The sequence below is a fragment of the Mytilus edulis genome, chromosome 5, assembly GCF_963676685.1.
Source record: "Mytilus edulis chromosome 5, xbMytEdul2.2, whole genome shotgun sequence".
NCBI lineage: Eukaryota > Metazoa > Mollusca > Bivalvia > Mytilida > Mytilidae > Mytilus > Mytilus edulis.
In genome coordinates, this window is record NC_092348.1 from 49,808,183 (window position 1) to 49,829,865 (window position 21,683).

The 21,683-nt window shown below is 30.9% G+C and overlaps 1 protein-coding gene across 1 annotated transcript; it reads right to left on the reverse strand.

Moving 5' to 3' along the window:
* Nucleotides 1-5,895: 5,895 nt before the first annotated feature.
* Nucleotides 5,896-21,663, reverse strand: LOC139523869 (divergent protein kinase domain 1C-like). Its single transcript, XM_071318233.1, has 4 exons — nt 21,561-21,663; nt 13,389-13,562; nt 12,236-13,114; nt 5,896-7,259 (listed from the first exon to the last, which is right to left on the reverse strand). Exons 2-4 carry the CDS (start codon nt 13,542-13,544, stop codon nt 7,023-7,025), a joined length of 1,272 nt encoding a protein of 423 aa, XP_071174334.1. The 5' UTR covers nt 13,545-13,562; nt 21,561-21,663; the 3' UTR covers nt 5,896-7,022.
* Nucleotides 21,664-21,683: the final 20 nt, after the last annotated feature.

Consider the following 21,683-nt stretch of genomic DNA (forward strand, 5'->3'; position numbering starts at 1 on the left):
AAAGGTTAAAGTTTTATACTGTTGTTCACTTAGATATGCGAGTTCAATAATTGTGTGTTTTTTTCTTGAAGAAGAATATCAATTGCTAATTTATTTGACACAAGACTAGATAAAAAAATAAGTTTTACTTTCCCTGCAAGCTTTTAAATCCTGTATAAAATTAATCAGGATATATTTGCTCATTATCGTGTCCTGCTCTATATATGACAAGAGCAAGAAGTATTCTCTGAGGTTCAGCAACTCATATTAGAGTGAAGGATTGCAAGATTTGATAAATGCACCATGATGTTCCATATTTCAGCTAGCATTCAATAACTGCGAGTATATCACATCCTTTATAGACCGGGAAATAGAAATATTAGGTTGACACTTATCTGAAGACAGTATGTATAACCTCTGGATGCTTGTTATTTTGTTGTTGTTACACTCTTGAATTGTGTTGCTGTCACATCTACAAACATGTATATATAGATTCTTACACTGCAACAAGTGTATTACGATATTTCTCCACTCGAGACAGTTAAATTTTATTATTTAAAGCGCGAGGCTTGCCGAGCCCTTTAAATAATAAAATTTAACTGTCGAGAGTGGAGAAATATCGTAATACACGAGTTATAGTGTCGGAATCTGTTTCTCTAATGCTTTTTATCGTTCTTTTTCAAAGATTTTCAGAAAATTGTGCTCTTTATATGCGACGTCATCAGGCAAGGTCGCCTTTTTTCATGACGTCACAATAGGAAAATTGAGAAGAAAACAAAACATTTTGACGTCATAATCAAATTTCGACTAATCATTTGCCGAGAACAGATTTTTCACTAGTGAGGAGAAATATTTTTCTCACACCGGTCAGGAAATGTGAAAATAGCACAAAAATTAGAGAAATATGTATATCGCACATCGCTCTTTATTGTAATGAATGGTATGCCAACTACAAGAAAAAAATATTCCAAGACAATGCTAACCTGATATTATACTCTCCGGAGTCACAATTTTTTTGCAATTAATTTCATGATGATTGTATTTATTGAAAATACAATTTGTTATGTGTTATGGTATAACAAGATATAAACAAGCACAAAAAGCAAATGTGACCCCTATCAGTTATATATAAAGGATTTGTGGATAAAAAATGAAAGTTCAAATTATTTTGGTGACTTTGGATGGCTGAGTGGTCTATGTAGTTTAACTTCTGTCGCATTAGTCTGTCAACACTAAGGTTGTGGGTTTGAATCATCCATGTGGAAGTAGAGCTTGTCTCCGATCTTAATTGACTAGGATTGTCAGTTTTTATGCAAATACTAGTAGATGGAGGTTCCATCTGGGCACATGATAAAAGAACTTTAGCATATGATAAAATAGTTCTGCCTTTGATTCCATGCCATATACACTAATCAGAATGACAAAACATTACACAAAATCTTTTAATATAAATAAAATCCTTATACCATTTAAAAATTATATCACATGAAATTGGCATTTACCACTATAAACATGTATAATCAACATCAAACATGATAAATTTATACAGATCTAAAATAATTTTGACATTTCATAACCATTAAAATCTTTATGATCACATGTAAAAAACAACATTATGTAAACAACAATTATGCCATATCAAAACTATAATGCAATATTTTGAGTAGATCTTGCCATTCAGATCAATTAAAGATACAAAAATAATATGTTGACTATAATATTGAAATAACAGTTTCATAAAAAAATTGCCAAAACCCAAAAAATTCTATGTTGTGCAATGAATTTTTGAATTATCAGACTATTGTTTATTTGCTTTACAAAAAAAATGTATATCAATTAAGAAAATCTACATGAATCAAGGAGTAAGGGCCGATTCTGGCCTCAAATTTCAGGTTCAATTCTAACGAAAGATTTTGGACGCTTTCTAAACACTTAAGTGTCTATTTCAATTGATTCAGTTAGTTTCTGTGAAAGATTTTAATTGATTTAGTCATTAAAAACGCCCCGATTCAAGCTTACATATGAAAAATCTATCAAATATGCCAAAAAACATCACTTTTCAGATGGTTTTTGTCAAAAATGAAAGTGGCCACATCCGTGTTCATCCTCAACCTTTAAATATGTTACGTATTATCATCAAATACAACTTACATTTCAATATTATGAATGAACACGAATGCAGCCACTTTCATTTAAGACGGAAACTAAAATTAAAAAATTTAACTAAAATGCTAAAATTGTGAACATTTCAGTAATTTAGCATGACTTAATGATGCTAGTACCCGATATATGTGCATTGTATTGTCAAAAACAGCCCATATTCATGTAGTAGAAGTATTCTACTTTCCAGTAAATAGCTAAAAGATTACATTTTCACTATTTTGTAAAACTGTTATATTTTGGGGCCAAAAAGGGGTCACTTTTTTCGGGAATTTGACAGAAGATTGATCTACGAAAAAAACTGAACCTACTCCTTAAATACTGTGGATTTTATTGATCAGGGATTTCTTGGGTATAAATAAACAAAAATTAAAGTGTCCATCAAAGTACACATTTACTTTAGACTTGTATGAAGACTTTGACAAAACCAAAGAATCAAATATCAAAGAAATTATGTAATTTTTCCTCAATCCATCAAAAATTTTTGTCCATGAAAAAAAATGAATCCACAGTTTTCTCGTAAACTTGTTTACCTGTAAATTTATACTTTTCTATTTTTGTAGTAACAAGTTACATACCAGGTTGCTATCTAAGAGAAACAGTTAACATAAAAATAAGGAGAATTAAGCTTAAACACTGTATGATTCATGATACAAACTGCCAGTCAATATAAATAAATGTTATATTGTTGACATTCTCAATTTTATATTAAAATTACTTGCCTGCCTACAGCAATACTATATATGTGAAAGTTTGTGTGCATTTAATTTTCACTGTAGCTATTTAACCCGGAAAGTGTCAATGATTTGTACAAGGCAGTAAAATATGAACATTAAACATAGGGGAGATCTATCATCTCCTTCAATGGCCTTTTAATCAGCAAACTAAACCTGATGCAAAAATAACCCAATATGCAGTATTTGGTATTTGAACAAAATACAATTCTATCAAAGATCAACAGACCTCAAACCTGAGGTCAATTAAAATTAATATGATGGAAATCACTCATGGAAAGATTGGAAGAATAGTTTGAATAATTTCATATTAAGGTATGGTGGGGACAAAAGAACATTAATGGAGAACTATTGCTGACAATTCTTCTAGTAAATGTTACCAACTACCCTTGTAAGACATAAGATCTAGACCAACAGCTAAGAACTTTAAAGTTTCAACAAAAATAATCTAAAAATATTGTTTTGGGGCATTTTATAAGTTGAAACATAGGTTATATAACATTGAAGATTAAAAGTTGTAGAGTGACTTTTGATCAATTTATAAAGCATTTTTTAGCACAGGGCATTGAAAATGTACTTTTTCAACTTAAACATATTAAAAAACTTATTTTATTGAAATGTGGATTTTTTCTTGATTGCCAAAATATATTTTCACTTCTTCTAAAAATTCAAATGACTAAAATAGACATAACGATTGATGGGGAATAAACCTAATAAAAAATGGTTTGTTATAATTTAAAGTTTTAAAATTTTAAAACTGTTGATTAATTGCAGATGATTATTGGAAATTTATCAAGTAAATAATTTACTTGGATACCTTTTATATATTCATATTTATATTTCATTTTATTTTAAAGATCTTATTAATCCTCAATTATTCATTTATCTTTCAGATATAATTTACAGAATCACTTTATGTAATGTAGATCAAAAGTAATAGGCAGTAAATAAATCTATCATCCTTATATATCAAACATCAAATGAATACATTTGTGTATTCATTTATTAGGTCAAATATTCATTGATATTTGTGTATTGGGATGTATATTAAATGGTATAAATAATTATGTAAGACTGAGGTTGATAAGTAATGTGGTCAATTTGATTGACAGTTTAGGAGGTGGGGTATTTTAATTAAAGGTTCACCTTGTTCCTGAATGGTTGATGATAATGACAGTTGTCAATCATCTACTATTGTATCAATACTCAATGACCTAATCAAAATGTTTTAAAAAAAGCCTTTCCATCAAAACACCTTAATGACATACATTCTTGAATGAACAGTATATTATGTGCACATACATGAGAACTATAGGGAACTATATTTCAGTGTAAATACATTTAGTAATAGTAGCTAACCTGTCATGTTGTTAGGGAGGCCAGTGCCTAAAGAAAGATTTAGAACAATTTCCAATCTTTCCAAAAACCATCTGGAATCTTTTAATTCTTATGAATCCTTTATGCCATATATTTTAGTTTTATAAATAACTTGGTGGTGTATAAAAAAAAATAGTAAATCTAAACACTGGAATGTAAAATTACAGGATAAGTCTGAACAATATATACTCATTGCAAGTGATTAAATATACATACAACCCTAACAATAGTATTATAGGAGAAAGCATTATTAAACAGATCATTAGGCCTTTAAACAAATGACAATACATTGAGAAAATAAAAGAATTGTGGTGCTGCAAAACAGCAGTCACTGTCAGACAACAACCCAAAATCACAAACATCAAAACAAATCTTGATGTCATTTAGTACAATGGAATGTGCGTATGAAAATTAAATATATTGGACCATTGATTTCTTATGATACACTAAATTAAGCAACAACAAAATAATGTAATATTGCAGTAGTTGATTTAGGTCTCACAACACATAAAAATAGTCAAAACAAAAACTGTTGTATATTCTAACATACAACATGCAAAAAATCTCAATGATAAAATTTGCAGTACATGTATTTATCAATACCCTGAGGTGCACAGTTGGTAAAAGTTATTGTATCAAAGATGGTTTTAAAAGTATTATCTTCCAGGTTTTGCAACCTTGACATTCTAAATATTTCCTCTAACAGAATTTTCATGCACTTTGTCAAAATATAATTTTTACAATGCTTTTTAAGTATAATAAAAATCATGGGTCACCAGGCCTTTTTCTAAGGTATAAGTTGTGAAAAATTACCCAGTTTTGCATAAATTATTCATGCAAAAACAGTTGTTTTGTGAATAGAAAGAAATCTTTCTGGTAAAATTAAAAAAAAATATGAAATAATAGGCCTAATAATATTTTTTTTAGAAAAATATATAGCAACCAGGTGCTGCGCAAGGTGCAGCTTTATACTGCAGCAGAGGTCGAACCCTGAACAGCTGGGCAAGTATGGACACAACATTCAAGCTTGATCCAGCTCTGAATTTGGATTGTAATCAAGTCTTTGACATAATATGAGTTCCTGACACAAAACAAATGTCAAGTTCTTACAAATCTATTGAGCAATATTGTGCAATTTAAGATTTCTTCTTTAAACTTTACAAGTAGTGTAAAGGAGATAAATGCCAAACATACCCAACATTGTATGTTAAATGTTTTTGAGTTACATCCCATACACTGCTGTTTAATTGTCTTAATTGTCCATTGACCAGAAAAACCTAGTTATCCCCCTTTCTTTGCCCCTATTTCCAAAAAATTTTGAGCCCCCCCCCCAAGTCAATACTAACCATCCCAACTAAAACTAAAGTTATTGTCCGGAAACTAAATGTGTCTTCGGACGACGACGATGCTGACAACGACGCTGACGATGACATGATAGCATTATACGACGCAAACAATTTTTTGAGGTCATATAAAAATGGTGTACTCAAACTTGTTTTCTTGTTACATGTGGAAAGGTATATCATTCAAAACCATTTACTATAATAGCTATCTCCCCTTATATGGCTTAGTTGAAATATTGAATTAAGCAAAACAAATATTTGATATTTGTAAAAATAGTCTAAATAATACAATAAATCACTTATTTTTCTTTTTACTTTATTTGTGTAAAACAGTGTTTCACACAATTTGCCTTTCTGTTTCAAAGTTTGCAGATTTCAGCATTTATGTAATTGAATTTAAAAAATTTAGGGAATAAAATTATTGAGATTCACAACAATTGCAGACCTTCTTTAATACATTATGTATAGTAATGCTGACAATATGATTGATTTATTAAAAATATCTGAACATAACCAATAAGAATGGTGAAATTATTTGAAATTATTATGTATACTGCAATAAAATAATTACATAGTACATGTACATGTATATAAATGTTAAAAAAAACTTGGAAGACTAAATAAACATAAACATCAGATTTCTTTTTAAAATTATGTATTTATCAAATATACATACATTTGCAATACATAAAAACAAGAGTACACACATGGAAATGGCTTGCAGCTTTAATTTATTGATCATGAATGAATTTTATGTTGGAAACCAAGGTTTAATTACAGGTATCACAAAATCTGGAATCAATCAATTATCCATGAAAAAGATCAAACTAACCCTGACAGACATGTGCACTTTTACAATCTTTTATCATATAAAAAAACATAGTTGACCAGTCACCTACTTGAACAATTGTCTGTTCCATTTTCCCAAAAATTCTGATAATCTAACTCTCATCAAGGTTTTGATATGAGTAACTCCTTAGACACAAAAGTGAATGTGCTATGAAGGCAACAAAAACAATTAGGGAATGACTGGAATATTTTTTCTGTCTCTGAAGAAAAAACATAAAAAATGGGGTGCACACTGAATAACCAGCGTAGCAGATTGTTATAAAGTGTGCACCACATTTTTCTAAGTTATTTGGAATAGACAGAAAAATATAAGTCATTTCTTATCATTTAATTCTAAATCCATTTTAAGATGGAGTAAATCATGAAAAAAAAAAGTTAACGACGTCATGGTAACATAAGCATGATAAGAAAATTATGTCTATGAGCTCATAGACAAAACACGATTAGCCAATCAGAAGACTTTTTACATCCAAAATTAAATTATAATGTATAGACACATTTCTCTCACAAAAAAATACAACAAATAAATTATACACATAAATAAAGAGCTGAAACTATGTTTTGCTTTTGATGATGCTTATCAGCTATTTTTTCTATTCTGTTTTATTAAATGTTTACTTCTTTTTAATAATGTTACTAATTTCCAGAAGACTTCTGTGGGTGTTGGAGTCCTTACAATTTCTCCTTTATTTCTATTTGGATAAGCACATTCTTCTAAGAGTTGTTTAAGTTCAGCAGCAATTTCATCTGGTGGGTAGAACAGAAGTCCTGTGTAAAAGTTGTGTGCTCTGGGGATGAAAATGTCTTCACAAACATTCTGAAAGGAAAAAAAATAGCCATTAAAGTAAAGTTTCATTCAAAGAAATAATTAGACTCCACAATTACAAACAATCACCTAAGCAAAACCGAGAAATAAGCAATTGAGTTTCAACAAGACTTCTGTGATATTGCATGGCAATACATAGTTCCCTAACGGTTAACCTTTTTTGAATTGGAACACAATTCTAACTTGATTTATAACTTTAGTGTAAACTAAATAAAAAAATTCAAGTCAATATCTTCAAGCATGAAAACTGATTATTTAAGTGAATTCTCTAAGTCTAAGGACCATAAATCTTCATACATTTGTCATACCAGAACAAAATTCAAACTTGATCTGTAATTTTGTCATGATAAAACTTTATACTAATTATCAAATCAATATCTTCAGGAATGACACAAAAAATTATCCAACACTGATTATTTGGGTGAATTTTTAAGTCGAAGGACCATTACTCTGCACAAAATCATCAACTTGTCATGATAAAACTATATATACCAAAAATTAAATCACTATCTTCAAGCATGGAGAAACCAGGTGCTCCGCAGGGCACAGCTTTATACGACCGCAGAGGTCGAACCCTGAACAGTTGGGGCAAGTATGGACAAAACATTCAAGCGTGATACAGCTCTGAATTTGGATTGTGATCAAATTTTTGACATTACATGTTTTTTTTTTACACAAAACAAATGTCAAGATTTTACAAATCAATTAAAGATTTCTTCTTCAAACTTTTTAAATCTAAAATTAAATAGTTGACACAGCATAGGTTTCTGACACAGAATGAATGTGGTCAACTTAAAAGTTTTTTTTTGCCTTTGAGCAATTCACTATGCTGTTGAATATTAATCCTCTCAAAAAAATGTTTGAAGAAATTTTCTTTTTATTTATGAAATCTGAAATGAGAAAAATTCAAACCCCCCCCCCCCCCCCCCCCCCCCCCCCCCCCTTTTTGTTCACATCCCCGTTTCCCTTTTTCCAAAACTGATATCAATTCAAATTTCTAATGGAGTTTGCAACAATAACTACTCTTTTAAGTACATCATAAAATATTAAAATGTAAAATAAAGTGCTTGTTATCACTGAATGGTAAAGATTGGTTGGTAGTAAAAGTGAATATACATTGTTTATTGTATAAAACAATAAAAAAGACTTCATCAGCAACATTTTATATTGGCAAATTTCCAATGAAGTTATTTACATAAAGTTATTGGCAAATAAAAATAGAAAATGACATCATAGTCATGTCTGGCAAATGTCCAACATACATTATCTAAAAACATTTTAGATAAGATAAGGAAAAAAAGCTTTATCAGCAACATTTTATATTGGCAAATTTCCAATGAAGTTATTTACATAAAGTTATTGGCAAATAAAAATAGAAAATGACATCATAGTCATGTCTGGCAAATTTCCAACATATATTATCAACTACTATTCTATACAAAGAAAGATAACTCCAATTAAAAATTAATTGCTATTGCACAATATTGTGCAATTAGATATTTCTTGCTATTGTGCAATACTGTGCAATTGAAAATTTCTTGCTATTGCACAATACTTGATATGGAATCCTGATTTGGACCAACTTGAAAACTAGGCCCATAATCAAAAATCAAAGTACATATTTAGATAAAGCATATCAAATAAGCCCAAGAATTTAATTTTTGTTAAAATCAAACTTAGTTTAATTTTGGAACCTTTGGACCTTAATGTAGACCAATTTGAAAACTGGACCAAAAATTAAGAATCTACATACACAGTTAGATTTGGCATATCAAAGAACCCATTTATTCAATTTTTGATGAAATCAAACAAAGTTTAATTTTGGACCCCCATTTGGACCAACTTGAAAACTAGGCCAATAATTAAAAATCTAAGTACATTTTTAAATTCAGCATATCAAAGAACCCCAAGGATTCAATTTTTGTTAAAATCAAACTACTAAGTTTAATTTTGGACCCTTTTTTTTGGACCTTAATGTAGACCAATTTGAAAATGGGACCAAAAATTAAGAATCTACATACATAGTTAGATTCGGCATATCAAAGAACCCCAATTATTAAATTTTTGATGAAATCACACAAAGTTCAATTTTGGACCCTTTGGGCCCCTTATTCCTAAACTGTTAGGACCAAAACTCCCAAAATCAAACCCATCCTTCCTTTTATGGTCATAAACCTTGTGTTTAAATTTCATATATTTCTATTTACTTATACTAAAGTTATGGTGCAAAAACCAAAAATAATGCTTATTTGGGTCCCTTTTTGGCCCCTAATTCATAAACTGTTGCGACCTCAACTCCAAAAATCAATCCCAACCTTCCTTTTGTGGTCATTAACCTTGTGTTAAAATTTCATTGATTTCTATTTACTTATACTAAAGTAATTGTGCGAAAACCAAAAATAATGCTTATTTGGGCCCTTTTTTGGCCCTTAATTCCTAAACTGTTGGAACTAAAACTCCCAAAATCAATCCCAACCTTCCTTTTGTGGTCATAAACCTTGTGTCAAAATTTCATAGATTTCTATTCACTTAAACTAAAGTTATAGTGCGAAAACCAAGAAAATGCTTATTTGGGCCCTTTTTGGACCCTAATTCCTAAAATGTTGGGACCAAAACTCCCAAAATCAATCCCAACCTTCCTTTTGTGTTCATAAACCTTGTGTTAAAATTTCATTGATTTCTATTCACTTTTACTAAAGTTAGAGTGCGAAAACTAAAAGTATTCGGACGACGATGACGACGACGACGACACAGACAACGACGCCAACGTGATAGCAATAGACGACCAAAAAATTAAAATTTTTGCAGCCGTATAAAAAGTGTGGAAAACTGTTTTGCCAGACTGATGGAGGGACAGACAGATAGACCTATTATCTTTTTAAACAATCCCAAAACAGACTTTAACAGTACAAAGTGTTGAAATACACTTTGTAAGTGTTAAAGTCTGTTTTAGGATAGTTTAACAGGGTCAGTCTGTCTGGAAATGAGTAAATACAGATGGACATACAAGGGTATATGATAATAGCCTATCTATTTGCAATATTCACAAAACCACCAATATTGCAAACCAATTGTAATACAAAATAACCAATTACAATGTATTATTATATACATGTACCATTGCTGATATATTTTCTGTGCAAGTTATTTCTTCATATACATTTGTATACCCACTTGTGTAATAAAATATATTGTATTAGTTAACAGCACATATTCAAAGCTGCTGTATTTTAGTACAAGTACAATGTAATAGATTTACATGATAAACAATAGTAAAGTTAAGGTGCAATAATCAATAGTATATTATAAATATGAGGTAAATATACTTAGCTAATGAGAGTGCTAGAAATCAATAGTTTTTATGTTTCATAATGTTTATGTTTTATATCCTTATGTCCTTAAATTTGTTTGCACAGCAATCAGAATTCCCACATCCCTTAGTTAAGACCATGGAAAAAAAGAGTTGTGAGAAAAATTCACAATAAGAAGTAATAGCTAGTAGGTAGGTTGTCTTGAATTTTTTAATTACATGTACATGCATACATATCCAGCCTGTAAAATTCTGCACATGAAAGTGTTGAGTCTGTTGACTTAAATTTCTTGAAAAAACTTATTTAAATTGAATACCGTACAATATTTTATTCCAAATTTGGAGCCAATTAAGTTGGAGAAGTATTGTTATCAAAATTGAGTATGAAAGCTTAATTTTCTGTTGATGGTTTTGTAGCTTATCATAGTTTTGAAGCTTATCATGGATATGTAATGCCTAGGTGTAGAAGTGTCAATACAACTTTTTCTTAGTACATGAAGGTAATTTCAGAAAATTTTGTATCTGTAACGCCTCCTAAAACCTGAATTATATATAGTCAAACCTGTTCTTTGAGACCACTTAAGGGAGAGTAAAGAAGTGGTCTCTTAAGACAGGTGGTCTTTTAATACAGGTTCAATTTATATGAAATCGACTACAGATAGATCTAAAATTGGTGGTCTTTTAAGGATGTATTCTTCTGACTTTTCAGTCTCGTTCAGTCTCGTTGAAATCTCATTCTTGAATTATTTCCAAAACATGTGATAGAAGTGGAAAATATCAATGAATCTTTAAAATATTATAAGCAAACATAAATCTGTGAAAAATTTGTGTATTTACAATGAATGATTTTTGCGTAATCCAGTTTTCAAATTTTACGACCAATCAAGTCAGTATTTTTAGCCAAAATTTTGAGAAAATGGGTGAGGGATACAAAATATGATTTTACATGAATCATGTACATCCCATATCATTTTGGTCTTTTCAAATTTCTTAAATATGTCTTTTTTTGTTCATTTATAACAAAAAAGTTGAAATAATGTGCATTTTGTTCTTAAAACTGAGAAAAATCACAAAAATACAAAATTCACAGCATGGTAAATTTTACACAAAAAAGCATCAAAATATGGTAAAACTTTCTTATAGTAACACCTACATGTACCTATAGTTTTTGTAAGTAAAATTTATTCAGATTGGTCCACTTCATCTTTATAGAAAGTATGAGAAAAAGTTTAATTGTGGAACTGTGATTTTTTTCATGATAATAGCCCAAAAATAGGTAAAAATCGATGAAAAATGGGAAAATCATCAAAATTGGGCATTTTCAAACGGCCGTAGCAAAAAAAGAAGTGCACCACCATATGATTTTTTCTTCACCAATTATTTTGTTACAGTCTTATAAACCCAAAAATCAGGTTAAGAAAAAAGTTTAATTCTAGAAATTTTTAGCTCCTCAGAGGTGTACATCCTTAACACAGGTTTTTGCTTAATACATGTGGTCTCGTAAGCAGGTTTTACTGTACTTGTATAGAAATTTTCATATAATCTATAACATATAATACTATTATGCGCACCCTTTTTTTTTGAGAACATTTGATTGGATTGCTCATAATATAGCTGTAAAGTTTAAGTATCACTTCTATTTTTTCGTATTTATTACCTGTAAATTATTATTAGTTCTCTTAGGAACACATTTTTCTTTCTCTATATCACACCATCCTCGACAATCAAAGAAATCACATTCTTGGTGGCTTTTACATTTTGGATCTCCTAAATCTTTCATCATTGATGTGTCATAAAATAAAGAGTCAGTATCAATTATTTTTACTTGCTTTTTAGAATCTAATCCAAAGTTTTCTTCCTTAACATCACAAAAATGTAAAGGTTCATGAAAATCTATGTCAAATGACTGACAGATGTCTAGAATTTGCAATGCTATGCTTGCACGTTCAACCCAGCCTCCTTTCTTAGCAGTAAAAATGCTTGGAGATGAATTGAGATTTTCACCTGATGGAGCATACTCCATCACATAAACTCCTCCACATGTTCCATAGATCTTTGGAATAAAATGACTATCCTTATTCACCGACATAAACAAGTATTCATCTTGGTTCAATAGTTTCCATAAGCTTTCTATGACAACATTGTCAGCACCAGGGTATCTGGCACTCTTCACAAAAGAGGTGAAATCCATTTCCCATAGTTTTTCAAAAATGTCTTTGATACTTCCCATGTTTACTTTTGTTGTAGAATAAATAAGATCATTCATTAAAGTTTTTGCAATTTTTAAACTATCTGCAGTCAGACTTTTATTACCATGTGTACCTAAATTCAACGGTTCAAAATGATGTCCCTCCCACCTTCTGGTTTTGATTACAGCCTTCACATTTTTGCCTTCCTGACACCTTCCATTACATTGTGCCAGCAGAACTACTTTCCCTCCTCTGTAGTTTGCACATTTTTGGAATATAATGTCTTTAGACTCACAGATTGCTTCACATAATCTGCCTTCAACTCTATGACTTTTGTAGTCCTCACACTGTAATTCATAAACGATTATTTAATTTAAGTCTTCAGCAATAAAAGTAAACAATAAGTCAATAGCTGCTTTATCATTTCATTGAACATTTTTCAAATTTATTAAATTGACTGACTGGACTCATCTGAATAAATTCTCAGTGTGAAAACTGCATTTACATTACCGTATTGCATTTAAAATGTCACTATAACTGGTTTATTATGATAAATTATCCTTGACTAAGAAATAGCAGTATCTTTAGTAACATTCTCTAACCAATATAAAATGTACTTACAAGATCTTCTATGAAATGCAGTGACTCCTCATTTGAACACCGATTTTCCTTTACTGTTATCACTACAAGACTTATAACATAGACCAAGGAAATAAGTAATGTGGCACAAATGGATGTCTTGATCAGGCGGTTTAACCTACATCTTATTATTCTCATTCTGCATGGTCTCCAAATCTGCAAAAGATATATCATTATATTTATTTCAGAATAACTATGAACATCATAACTTAACAGCTTACATAAAGACTTCCGTTTTCTCCAACCTGTGTTGCAACTATAGCAACTGAAAAGTCAATGAAACAATTAAAAAAAATATATAGCTATTGTACAAAGTCTAACTGAAATGAGACAATGATGATGCTCAACAGATTTGATAACTGAAATGAGCAGGCTCAGCATATAAACTCATAAATACAATCTACATAATAAAAAGCTTCCTTAATAGAAATCCATCAATAATTTAAATTTTTATCACCAAGTCTAAATTGATTTATACATTTTCCAGTCTGTAGTTGTTTGACAATCATTTTTTTTTCTTCAAATTAATTGAAACAAATATAAACTTTAATGAAATTGATTTTCTTTCTTGTAAAATGACGAGAGCTTGGAATAATACTGTAGCCCTTTAACAATCACATTGTCTTACTACATCTTTTAATATTTCTTTTCATGGCCATGCTCACAAATGTCAAACAGTTTGTCAAGAACATACATGTTTATTTCTGTACTAGGTAAAATTCACTGATCAAAGTCTCAGAAGTGGCAAAGTTAATAAAAGGACAATGATAAAACTTTGTTTCCAATTATAAACTAAAGTCCACTTTGTTTAAAATCATAAACTAAGGTCCACTTTGTTTCCAATTATAAACTAAGGTCCACATCTCTTAGCACATATATATATATCTGTGTCCAAATCGTCTATTATTGGAATACATGATATTGATTATGTCTATAGATTTCCAGCACTTACATTGACTTCTTCTGTATAACTTGTCTTTTAATTATTCATTAGCTTTTTCTAGTGAGGTTTCGATAATGATGTAGAAAAAAAATTTACTGAAAAAATAAATTACTTTAATTATACTGTAATTATTGTGTTTTAGATGAAAGAAATTTCAAGTAAGTGAGCATGTTCATACAAACCAACCTGAAAACAGGCAATTTTAAGATACTATACCAAAAATAAGACTATCAATTTTTCTGATAAATTTTTATTAGCTGATCAACTAAAAGATCTAAAGATTGATAAAAAAAATATCCTTTAAGGAAACCAGACAGGAAATAAAGATGCTAGCCTGCAGACATGAGCTATCTTATACATGTATGAATCCTCTCCTCCCAAATAAAATCTTCCCCAAATATTTCAAAATCAAAACTATCGCAGGATTTGAACAAAAATAACTGGACTATATTTAAGTTACATCTTACAAAGTCTACTCAATTATTTTGCAAACTGGTGCTAGGGATGTCCTAAACTTGCAGTGAGGTGAGAGTTTTTTTTTTGCCTTACTGTAACTTTGAGATGAGGTAAATGAAGAAAAGAAAATCAGGCACATAGTAAAAATCAGTACTGACAATGACTGATTGTGTCCTATGAATCAAGGAAACACATAAACACAATTAACACGAGGACAACCAAAGATGTCTCTTTTAATTGAAAGCTCATTGGGTGGGGAGGGGGAGGAGTGGGGGTGACAGAACACACCTAATCTTTGGTTTAAATGGCACTTTGATGGTCCAATACCATCAATTTTATTAAAGCATGTTATACGATGCATACAAGTCACTTCTCCCTCTCTGAAATTCTTGATAAGGCTCTGCGCTAGTAATTCTATGTTTTACAAGGTGATCAAACTAAATCTTTTCTGAAAGGAATTCGGAGTCAAACACTTATAAATATAAGATTACATTGGAAAGTTTAAAACTTCTTATTTATAAGAATAAGAAGATATGGTATGGAGGCAAATGAGACAACTCCTCACAAAATCTCACAAGCAATCCAATGACAAAGAACTTAACATTGAACTATACATGTAGGTCACTGTACGGCCTTCAACAATGAGTAGAGCCCATACTGCATAGTCAGCTTTAAAAGGCACCGAAATTATATATGTTTAACAATTTAAACAAGAAAACTAACAGCCTGATTTATGTACAAAATAATGAATGAACCAGATGCTCCTCAGGGTGCACCTTTATACGACCGCTGAGTTTGAACCCTGAACATCGAGGCAAGTATGGACACAACATTCAAGCTTGATACAGCTCTGAATTTGGATTGTGATTAAATAGTTGACACAACACAGGTTTCTGACACATAATGAATGTGGTCTAAGAACTTAAACTTAAAAACTTTAAATTTTAAATTGGACATTACCTATTATGGTCCAATATCCAAAATCTAAATACATGGTTAGATTCAGCATATCAAAGAACACCAAGAATTCAATTTTTGATGAAATCAAATGAAGTTCAATTTTGGACCCTTTAGACCTCAATGTGGGCCAATCTGATAACCGAGCCCAAACATCAAAAATCTAAATACATGGTTAGATTAAGCATATATAAAGAACCCCATATATACAATTTTTGTTGAAATCAAACAAAGTTTAATTTTGGACCGCAATTTGGACCAACTTGAAAACTGGGCCTATAATAAAAAATCTAAATACAGGTTTAGATTCAGCATATCAAAGAACCTCAAGGATTCAATTTTTGTTGATATCAAATAAAGTTTAATTTTGGACCATGATTTGGACCAACTTGAAAACTGGGACCATAATAAAAAATATAAGTACATGTTTAGATTCAGCATATCAAAGACCCCCAAGGATTCAATTTTTGTTGAAATCAAACAAAGTTTAATTTTGGACCGCAATTTGGACCAACTTGAAAACTGGGCCTATAATAAAAAATCTAAATACAGGTTTAGATTCAGCATATCAAAGAACCTCAAGGATTCAATTTTTGTTGATATCAAATAAAGTTTAATTTTGGACCATGATTTGGACCAACTTGAAAACTGGGACCATAATAAAAAATATAAGTACATGTTTAGATTCAGCATATCAAAGACCCCCAAGGATTCAATTTTTGTTGAAATCAAACAAAGTTTAATTTTGGACCATGATTTGGACCAACTTGAAAACTGGGACCATAATAAAAAATATAAGTACATGTTTAGATTCAGCATATAAAAAAATTCGTAAGGGTTCCACGGAACCCAATGTCTCGCCTACTTTTGCTGTTAATTGCAGACTCAATAAAAATAAGGAAAAACATCAATAAAAATTTCCCTCTCGATACTGTCGTTTGATTGAAAGAAGCTTCCAAGTTTGGTAAAAAATCCAGGATAGTTTATGAATCTAATAAATGTTTTATAAACTTTAACTGCAGACTGTATGCAATGTTAACTGGAAGAAAAACTAAGTCCATTTATAAGTGAAATACGGAAAAAGTGAATTTTTTTTTCACAAAATTTACTTCTGAATAATATCTTATGATCAGAAACAAGCTTATGTCTAAGTTTGGTAGAAATCCAGGATAGTTTAAGAACATTATAAAAATTTTAAAAACTTAAACCACAGAGTGAATGTTTTGTTTCTGGCCAAAAAAATAAGTCCATTTATAAGTAAAATACGGAAAAGTGGAAATTTATTTTTACAAAATTTTCTTCTTGATACTATCTTATGATCATAAACAAGCTTCTGTCCAAGTTTGGTACAAATCAAGGATAGTTTATGAAAGTTATTAAAATTTTAAAAACTTTAACCACAGAGTGAATGTAATGTTTCCTCGCAGAAAAACTAAGTCCATTTATAAGTAAAATACGGAAAAAATGGAATTTTATTTTTACAAAATTTACTTCTGGATACTTTCTTATGATCATAAACAAGCTTCTGTCCAAGTTTGGTAGAAATTCAGTATAGTTTAAGAAAGTTATTAAAATTTCAAAAACTTTAACCACAGAGTGAATATTTGTGGACGCCGCCGACGACGACGCCGACGACGACGGAATGTAGGATCGCTTAGTCTCGCTTTTTCGACTAAAGTCGAAGGCTCGACAAAAACACCACGAATTCAATTTTTGTTGAAATTAAACAAAGTTTAATTTTGGACCCCACTTTGGACCAACTTGAAAACTGGGTCAATAATCAAAAATCTAAGTACATGTTTAGATTCAGCATATCAAAACACCCCAAGAATTCAATTTTTGTTAAAATCAAACTTAGTTTAATTTTGGACCCTTTGGACCTTAATGTAGACCAATTTGAAAATGGGACCAAAATTAAGAATCTTCATACACAGTTAGATTCGGCATATCCAAGAACCCTAAATTATTCAATTTTTGATGAATTCAAACAAAGTTTAATTTTGGACACTTTGGGCTCCTTATTGCTAAATTGTTTGGACCAAAACTCCCAAAATCAATCTCAACCTTCCTTTTATGGTCATAAACCTTGTGTTTAAATTTCATAGATTTCTATTTACTTATATTAAAGTTATTGTGCGAAAACCAAGAATAATGCTTATTTGGGCCCTTTTTTGGCCCCTTATTCCTAAACCAGAGGCGGATTAAGGGGGGGCCCAGGCCCCCCCCTTTTTGGGAAAAAAATGGTTGCTTATATAGGGAATCATTGAAGCGTGACTGGAGCGGCCCCCTCTTAGGTCAGTTAGTGGGCCCCCTCTCACCCCCAATTTTTTTGCAATAAGTTCAAATCTGACATTTCTTTATACATTATTTTCAAGTAGTGCAAGGGAGGTAAATACGAACATACCAAACATTGTATGTTAACTGTTTTTGAATTACCTCCATTACACTGCTTTTAAATTGTCTTAATTGTCCATTGACCAGAAAAAACTAGTTTCCCCCCTTTTTTTGCCCCTAATTCCAAAACATTTTGAGCAATAACCCCCCAAAGTCATTTTTTTACTAACCATCCCTTAACGGTATGGAAACTTGTGGTAAAATTTCAGAGAGATTCATCCACTTAAACACAAGTTATTGATTGAAAACTACAAAAATGCTCATTTTGGGTATCTTTTTGGCCCCTAATTCCTACACTATTGTGACCATAACCCCCAAAATCAATTGTAACCTTCCTTTAGTGGTAATGAACCTTCTGGTAAAAATTTATAGAGATCCATTCACTTTATCTAAAGTAATTGTCCGGAAAACCTAGTTTTTCCCTTTTTTTGTCCCCTAATTTTGCCTTTTTTAGCCCCTAATTCCAAATCATTTTGAGCCATTACCTGCCAAAGTCATAACTAACCATCCCTTTATGGTATGGAAACTTGTAGTATAATTTTAGAGATATTCATACACTTAAACACTAGTTATTGTTTTAAAACTACAAAAATGTTTATTTTGGGCCACCTTTTTGGCCCCTAATTCCTAAACTATTGGGACCATAACCTCCAAAATCGATCCCAACCTTTCTTTAGTGGTACTAAACCTTCTGGTAAAAATTTAAAGAGATCCAATAACTAAATCTTAAGTTATTGTCTGGAAACTAAATGTGTCTTTGAACGACACAGGTGACGACGAAGACGACATCATACCATTATACGACGCAAAAAATTTTTTGTGGTCGTATAAAAACAGTTTAAGCAAAGATCACAGACGCTGGTAAGATTTAAAAGTTTCCACACACAACGCAAAGACTGCAAATTTATGCCAAAATAAAAATAGTAATTTTGGATATGAACTGGCACAACTCTAAAATTCCAAAGGTGACTACAGTTAAGATGTTACAACAACTGCGTGGAAAAATTCCCAATAAACCGCTCTAACCGATCTAAGTTGGTTTAATATTTCAAATTTGACAACGAGTAAATATATCATCGTGTGATGTGTTTTCGTACTAATAACAATTTTCACTGCTTACGCTTTTCACTCTTGAGTTTTTATTCAGGTGGTTACATGTACTTAAATTTAAAAAGCATGTCCTGTAGATTGATTTTAGGTATCTAGTCTTTTTGGCAAGGCTTACTACGATTTTTTACTGTTTCCGATAACTTTGTGATTTTTGTAAGTAAAAAAACGGCGTCATATGTTTTCCTATGAAATAAAAATTGGATCAGTACACGGACCGGAAACGACTATAAAATCCGGAAATTAATATTTTCTAATGTCTTGGTTCTGGTGGTAGCTTGAATCATAAAAAAAAGTTATTAAATACTTTTCAGTACTAAAAATTACTAGTAAATAGTTTTAGGTCATTTGTAGGTTGGTGTTTCATGTGCTTAAATTGTTAGATTTTGATTAGCAGTTTTCAAAATTTAGGATTAAATATAAAAAGTTCAGACTGTTTTCATCTTCATGTATCAAGGTTGTATAAAAAGAATGGTCAATAAAATATTAAATAATTAGATTTTGAACAACCATTTTATATAAGAACCCTGTTAATTTTAACTCGCTGGTTTGTAATTAAAACGACCAAAAAAACACATGACAGTCACATGTCTTGAAGATCCGGTGTCTGACAGGTAAAAAACATATCTGGATTTTATTTTAACCCTTCAGAATTTTTTTCCACAACTATTCTAGTGATGCATATTTTTGATATTAAATAAAAATGGCTAAATAGGTCAGTTTTATTAAATTTGTTCTAACGTCTTTAAAAAGCGACGTTGAATATGTTTTAAATATGTCAAGTTGTAGTGGTGATGTTGTTCTAAATATAGAAACCGAAAAACATGCCACAATGTAAGCGTATGCAGTCGAAACCAACGAAATGTGGTTGATACGAAAACATATGACACAACGATACCTTGATAGTGGGTCTTCCCGTGGGAATACAGGTCCGTTCGCTCCCATTTACGTTCGAACCCACTCATGTTCGCCCCCTTTCACTTTCGCACCCTACATGTTCGCACCCAAAGTTCGCTCGCACCCTACATGTTGTGTTTAATAACTATAGCTTTGTAATCAAGTTTTGGCAAGTGTATTCTTATATTTGTTGTCACTGTCTCAAAATAAAGTGAGACAGCATTTTCTTTTGTGTTGAATAAATCTTGATCATGTTTTGGATAGTGTATTGTTATAATTTTTTTTAATCCTTTCTAAATAAAGTGGGATTCTGTCAACATTTTATTTTGTGTTGAATTACTCTTCTTCTTCTTTAGGTTTTCAGTAGTCCTTCAATGATCTGAAGATTATTTACTGTTTGCGCGCGCAGCGTGGCCTATATATATATTTACAAAAACAAAAGGGCCAAAACAAAAACAAAAATATTTGGAAATAAATTTGAGGTGCATAATTTATTAAAATTGTGATTAAAACTATGTACATAGGCTAATAATGAGTTAGATGAATTTGTGGAGAACAGCTGGTGTGAGCTGTTCTCTGAAAGTGTCGACTGTGGCGACAGCGACTGTTTGCATTGGCAATAAGTTCCACTGAGTTATGGTATATGGAAAAAATGAGTATTTATATGTATCTTTTTTGGTTGAAATGTGTCTAAGATAATGCAAAATCATGTTTTAATCATCTTAATCATGTTTTGGTTAGTGTATAGCTATAACTTTGTTTCATTGACTTGTTTCAAAATAAAGTGAGATTCTGACTACTTTTTTTTTGTGTGTGTTGAATAAATTTTATCATGTTTTGTTTATAATAGTGTATTGCTATATTTTATTGTTTCAGATCAAAGGGACCAAGCTGTTAAAAACAATTATCTTTCGTGTTTTTCATTTTAAATCTTGAATGTTTTACTTACACAAAAGCAATTAATAACAACAATCATGATTTTCCAATTACTCAACTAGATTTGAATTAAAATTGGGCGCGAACGTGTAGAGTGCGAACGGACCTTGGGTGCGAACATGCGAGGTGCAAACGTGTAGGGTGCGAAAGTGTATTGGGCGCGAACGAACCTGATACCTTCCCGTGGATAGAAACAAGTGCCTGCAAATGCTGTGAATAGAACCAATTTAATCTAGTATAAATTTTTAAAATCCTGTACAAAAGGCGTAGTTACTTGAAACAAGTGATGGAAAAACTGTCCTTAGCTTTCTTATCCAAAACCTTTCCCGAGCAAGTCTGTCGGCCCTCGACCAACCCTCCTATGACATAGGCTGTCTATGATAATAAAAAAATTGTGATGACTGATGGTAAGGTTTTTGAGGTCGGGCTTGCAATTGTAGTTTCGTTAAGATAAGCTGGCTTACCTATATATAAGATCTTTAGAATAGTAGGTAAAATGATATATACTATCAATGAAAATAAAAATTATGCCACATCGAAAAATAATAAATGGGAGATAACTCTAATGTTTTGATTTATTTTTTTAC